Raw genomic sequence first — 5,818 nt, 5'->3', positions numbered from 1 at the left:
ACCCACCTGTTAAAACGGGTCTAGCCAGAGGTAGGGATGGCAGTCTCACCCTTACCCTGTGGATATCCATCCACCCGAAATTAAATGGGTGGGATATGGGTGACGAATTTTTTTAGAATTTAGGGTGGGATATGGATATGGGTGAATTTAGGGTGGGATATGGATCATCGTCCGTCACCCGCTTAACCACCTGGTGGATACCCGAAATTAATATTTACAATTAAATTATTATAATTTTTTTAAAAAGTTAATAATTATTTTGATTTAAAAAATCATATATCAAAGTTCATGTAAAAATAGAAAAAAGACATTGTAAACCCCACTACCCAAGTGGTCTTTTTATTACCAACGCCCTTAGTTCCTTACTCCACTGAGTTCACTTTCCATAAGCCCATATTTACGCACTAATTCTCTGATATCATGAGCCAAGAGCAAACCAAAACATTAAGTCGTTTACACGTCCTCGTGGAAAACTAGGAATTCAGATGATTAGAAATTGTTTTTTATTTTATGATTTTGGTATATGATTTAGAATGGATGTACTTGTATGCCATATGTAATATGATATGTTTGGTAATTTACGCTTTTAATTTTATCGTCACAATTTTTTTGATGTTGTATTGCCTTTAAATTTTATAAGCTTGAAAATATCCAACGGGTGCCCGCTCCACCCGCTTCACCCGGTGGATATGAATATGGATGGATGAAAAAATATTAAATGGATAAGGGTGGGATATGGATGACCATAAATTAAATGGATATGGATATGGATATGGCTTCACTTCATCCATATCCCACCCATTGTCATCCCTAGCCAGAGGTGGCCCGTTAAATTTGGAGGCCCAGTTCCATATGAACTGGAGGCCCTTTTGATCGCCTAGTATTTCTTATAGTCATAAGAAAATATGAAACCTTTCATATATGAGGAGAAGTAATATTCAAAATTTCAAAACTATAAATATAAATTAAGCGCGTCAATGTTTTGATTTTAATTAAAAACTTTAATCATATTATTTTGTTTCTTGTAAACAAATATTATCTCTATTTCTTCCACTTAGTGTATTTACACTTTTATTTTTAGGAGAAAAATAATTTGAAAAATAAGGCTACAATAACAAATTGAGTATGGTAAATGCATCATCGATAACATGTTTGTAACAGTTGTTTATTTTTTAAAAGATGAGTCATTTTCTGTTAAATGAGATTATTCTTTTAACAGTAACTCTCATATAGGACCGTCCTATAGCATATGACGGGCCCAATAGAGAGAACAACCCAAAACATAAGCAGTTTTAATCAAAATAAAAATAAATAAATAAAATCAAAATTGATCACTCCTATAATTCATTAGTCAGCGTCTTCCACAATTTCACGTCTCCTAGATCTCCACTAGCTATCAAGGCCACACCGTCGCCAGCACAACCGCCGCCTCCTTACCGTGGCTACACCAAATATTCCCGTTCCTCCAGCCCTCTGTTCCTCTGTCTCTCTCCCTTTCACCAATCAATTGAAGAAAAAACATGAAAATCATTTCATCATTGCCGATTTGCCGTCAACCACCACTTGCTCGCTAGGTTTGGAAATGATCTTTTAAAGTTGAGATTTTAAAACTAATTCAATACTTTCAATTTTTAGTTATGTTTTATATGGAAAACTTTTGAGTTTTATATTGAAAATTTTGATTTGATACTCCAAGCTTAATTAATGGTTTACTATATGTGAGGAGTAATTATAATTTTAATACTCATGGTTTTATATTGAAAACTTTAATTCAATACTTTCAAGCTTTAGATTATGATTTTATATGTGTGAAGTGTAGTTATAATTTGAATACTCATGGTTTAATATTGAAAAATTTTGAGTTTTTAGTCCAAAGTTTATAATTTATAATACAATGTTTTCAAACTTAAATTCCCAATTGTAGGTTTTCTGTGTCCGTGTTTTACCTTGGATTTTAAAAGAAAGTCGCTCAAATTTATTTCACGAGTTTTCAAATTAAAACCAAAAAAATGTAAATATATATGTGGTATTTATGTAAATTTATTTTATGAGTTTCAAATTAAAACCTAAAAGTTGCAAATATAATTTATGGTATTTATGTTAAAAAAGGTATGAGATGAACCTGTGAATTTGTGGTACAGTAGGTCCGAAGGACTGAGATAGAACTTAGAAAGAAGAGAGGGGAATGAGAAGGAAATGAGATGAAAGAAATGTCGATTACACAGGTACTCCGACTAACTTAAATTGTGTTGGGCTTTTGTTTAATTGAACTGGTCTTATGATAAGAGACCGTCCTATTAAACAATTTGTGTTCTTTTAATACCATTCTTCTTTAAAACAGTGTTAGCATAAGACGGTTTGCACACCCGATTGAAATAGAAGTAAAAAAAGGGTGATAGAGGTTTAAAGTTATGACGGTCTTAAGCAAAACCAACAATCTTTTTAAAATTGACAAAGTTACCAAGAATGTAAAATGATTGCACAAAGAATCGAGCTTGAGACCTGCCTAAGACTTCTTAATTGATTGCCACCAGGCCCATTATCCCTATGTCAAAGGAATATTTGTTAACAAATATTAATCGTTTTTATACATATCTAATAACTCTTTCCAGATGAGGCCCCAACCCTATTGGGTCCCGGTTCAAAGAACCGAATTGAACAAGGTAAGGGCTGCCCCCCTAGGTCTAGCACTCTTACAGCATTAAACCCGAATCGAAACAGATAAGATATACATTGGCCTATGCACGTATGTACTCATTCATAACGTAAACAAAATCTCAAGAAGAACAGAAAACGTAGTTAGAAAGAAACAAGTGTCCTACAGATGTAAGTACAAAAACGACACGTACAAACTTATACACCACGTGTCAACACCTCAGTCCATGTAACCTTTAGCACCGCATAACACAATAACGTAACTTTATGATTGCATGTCAATATATATACATGCAACTTGGATATAACTCTGTTATTCCATCACATATTCCCTTACATACTGCTTTAAATAAATACTCAGCAGAAACTAATTAACTAGCTTTTATTGCAACGAAGAGATTTGCAAGTCAAAAGATTGAGAAGGAATTAGTAAGAAGAAATAGTAATAATGGCGGCTATGGGAAAGAATGTGGCAGGTCCATTGTTGATATTCAACTTGATATTATATATAATTGTCATAGGGTTTGCTAGTTGGTGTATGAACAAGTACATCAACTTCTCTACTCGTCATCCTGGTTAGTTCCTTTTCTTTTCTTTTATGTTTACTTTACATTCTTGTTTGTGGTAGTAGTGACGGAGTCTGGCTTTGAACTTAGTGTGAGCGAAAATTTTTAGCAAGGGCAAAAAGGATACCCTTTGTTCCACTTATATGTTTACACTTTCTTTATTTAGGTCTATTTTTCGTCTAATAACAAAAGGTATAATTATATGGTTATGCTTGTACGTAGGACTGGGAGGCAATGGAGCAACACCTTTCTTTGTGTTACTATCTTTGCTGGCTGGAGTAATTGGAGTTCTTTCAAGACTACCAGGAGCAACCCATGTCAGGGCGTGGCGTAACGACAGCCTTGCTGCTGCTGGATCCGCCTCTCTTATTGCTTGGGCTCTTACTGCTCTTGCCATGGGGTATTTTCTCTATTTTACCATTTTTTTTTGTGTGTTTTTGTTTGATGACCCGGGGATTGAATCCCCGGGCCCATGTATTGCTGCACCACCACAAGGGCCATGTAAGCCACCCCTTCGGGGGCTGCAGTGGCCAAGTGATCATCGCTTCAGCCGATGGTTCGACTACTACTGGACTAACACCACTTGGTTTATTTTACCAATTTACTTGCATTTTTTGACAATTAAATGTGTGACCTTAATTTAAACAATTGATTATCCAAATTGATTAAATTTACTTGCCAATTTACTTGCCTAGCTAAGCAAAATATGGAAATTATCCAAATTGATCCGATATCAGTTCTAAATTCAATTTAGAAGCACTAGACCTGTTGACCCATATTCGACTCAAATTGTCGTAGTAAAGGAATGTAACTTCCAATTAACGTTGTTAAATGTGGTTTTGTAGGTTTGCTATCAAAGAGATTAGCATAGGAGGATGGAGAGGGTGGAGGCTCAAGGCACTAGAAGCATTCATCATTATCCTGACCATATTCGAGTTTATCTACGTCATGGTCCTACATGCAGGTCTATTCGGAAGCAGGTATGGTCCGGGTTACCGAGACCACGACTATGGTGTGGGCGTTCCTAGTAGCACCGATCCCAAGGGTACCACCACCAGGATCTAAGGAGCTAGTGCAAACTATTAAGAATGCTGAAATAATATTATTGCTCGTTTAATTTCTGGTTGTATGTAGTTACTAAGATGTTTTAAGTTTGGTCCTATGGGTGACGGATTTCTAGTTACGAACCGTCTTTTGTAAACTGATGTTCATGTTGTGTTTCGAATCAATCAACTTGTATCGACGTGTTTTTATGTTTGTACAAGAATGACAATGACTTTGCTTGGTAATGGTATTGTTGCTGCCAAATTCGTAAAAGTTGTTTAATTTTTACGATAAACCTTAGAACTAGAACATAAAACATATTTCATTATTTTTGTTTAATTTACGACAATGTATCAAGTCTAGAAAACCATACAACAATAGCAGTACAACATACACCTATCTGGCTATCTTTAAAGTTGTATGGCAAGCAATTACGCATTCTTCCGATTCTGCAAAATTGAACACAGAAAATCGTAACAATTAGCTTAAGTTTATTGTTATTTATTCAAATACTATGACATTTTCTTGTAGTAGTATAAATTCTTTCAATTTTCGGAAATATGGTAAATTGATTGCCTAACCTAATTTATTGGCTTCGGTAAGCAAAAGTGGGTAATCAATCCCCTTAAATTTCCAATTATAAGATTAAGCGCCTTACGTTTGATGCAACCATTACATTAAATAATAAAGTTAGACGATTAATTGTCACCACAAATGAATGTGGGAGGAGACCGTGTATAAAGTACCGCATATAAGTAGATAAAATCATGCTCAAATTATATTGTGAATTGGAGGGAGTAACAAACAAGAAGTACACACTTTAAGTTGAATGATCAAATCCAATACATTTACCTTTTTGACATTTAGAAAATAATCACATCCAAAACCTCTTAAATTTCAATTGTAAACTTAAACCCTTTGAGTTGGAATATAGCCGATTATTTTAGGTTAAATTCAATATAGCTAAAAACGGGTTACAAATTTACAATCAAACTTTGTAGGGCTTATCTCAACATTAAAGAGGATACTTCTGTTCAAGAATCAAGACCCAAAAAAATAAAGTTAGAGATTAATTACCACTTCCGCATTTTACTAACGAACATTAAAATATACAAAATTTTTAAATAAATTTACCTTTGGAACCTTAGTTTGGATGAATGACAACTTCATTATTCGGGTTTCCTTGAATACGATCCTGAAGTGACGAGTCGGTGTCACCCGTGCATTTGTTTATGCACTCTGCATTATGCGGAGTAAATAGACATTTGATATAACATAAAATATAAGAAGTAGCTTCCGTTTCTCTTATTAATGAACAATTTATAATAAAAAGTAGTAAGATTGTTGCTAAAACTTTGCTTCTTTTTGCTCCCTCCATGCTTTGAAACAATTAAAATATTGGTTAATATCTGTAAATGTGAGCTAAGAATGAATAGATATATGTTAGATCATTATTATATTTATAGTATAAAAATACAGAAACGTATTTAGATAAAGTAGATCAATCGTATATAGAAAGAAATTATAACTTACAAGTTACAATCTTATCTTAT

General features: G+C 33.9%; 1 protein-coding gene across 1 annotated transcript; it reads left to right on the top strand.

The window, feature by feature from the left end:
• Positions 1–2,993: 2,993 nt before the first annotated feature.
• Positions 2,994–4,500, top strand: LOC141628347 (membrane protein PM19L). Its single transcript, XM_074441505.1, has 3 exons — positions 2,994–3,230; positions 3,444–3,621; positions 4,067–4,500. Exons 1-3 carry the CDS (start codon positions 3,104–3,106, stop codon positions 4,284–4,286), a joined length of 525 nt encoding a protein of 174 aa, XP_074297606.1. The 5' UTR covers positions 2,994–3,103; the 3' UTR covers positions 4,287–4,500.
• The last annotated feature ends 1,318 nt before the right edge of the window (positions 4,501–5,818 follow it).

The sequence above is a fragment of the Silene latifolia genome, chromosome 2 (assembly GCF_048544455.1).
Source record: "Silene latifolia isolate original U9 population chromosome 2, ASM4854445v1, whole genome shotgun sequence".
Classification (NCBI taxonomy): domain Eukaryota; kingdom Viridiplantae; phylum Streptophyta; class Magnoliopsida; order Caryophyllales; family Caryophyllaceae; genus Silene; species Silene latifolia.
Note: the sequence above shows the minus strand (reverse complement) of the source record. Positions and strands in the feature narration are given on the sequence as shown.

What these genes read in the sequence shown, in the direction of transcription:
- LOC141628347 (XM_074441505.1), top strand. Translation starts at nt 3,104, where the DNA reads ATGGCGGCTATGGGAAAGAATGTGGCAGGTCCATTGTTGATATTCAAC. An exon ending in CTTCTCTACTCGTCATCCTG is followed by an intron (nt 3,231 to 3,443) that starts GTTAGTTCCTTT and finishes GCTTGTACGTAG; the next exon opens with GACTGGGAGGCAATGGAGCA. An exon ending in CTTACTGCTCTTGCCATGGG is followed by an intron (nt 3,622 to 4,066) that starts GTATTTTCTCTA and finishes GTGGTTTTGTAG; the next exon opens with GTTTGCTATCAAAGAGATTA.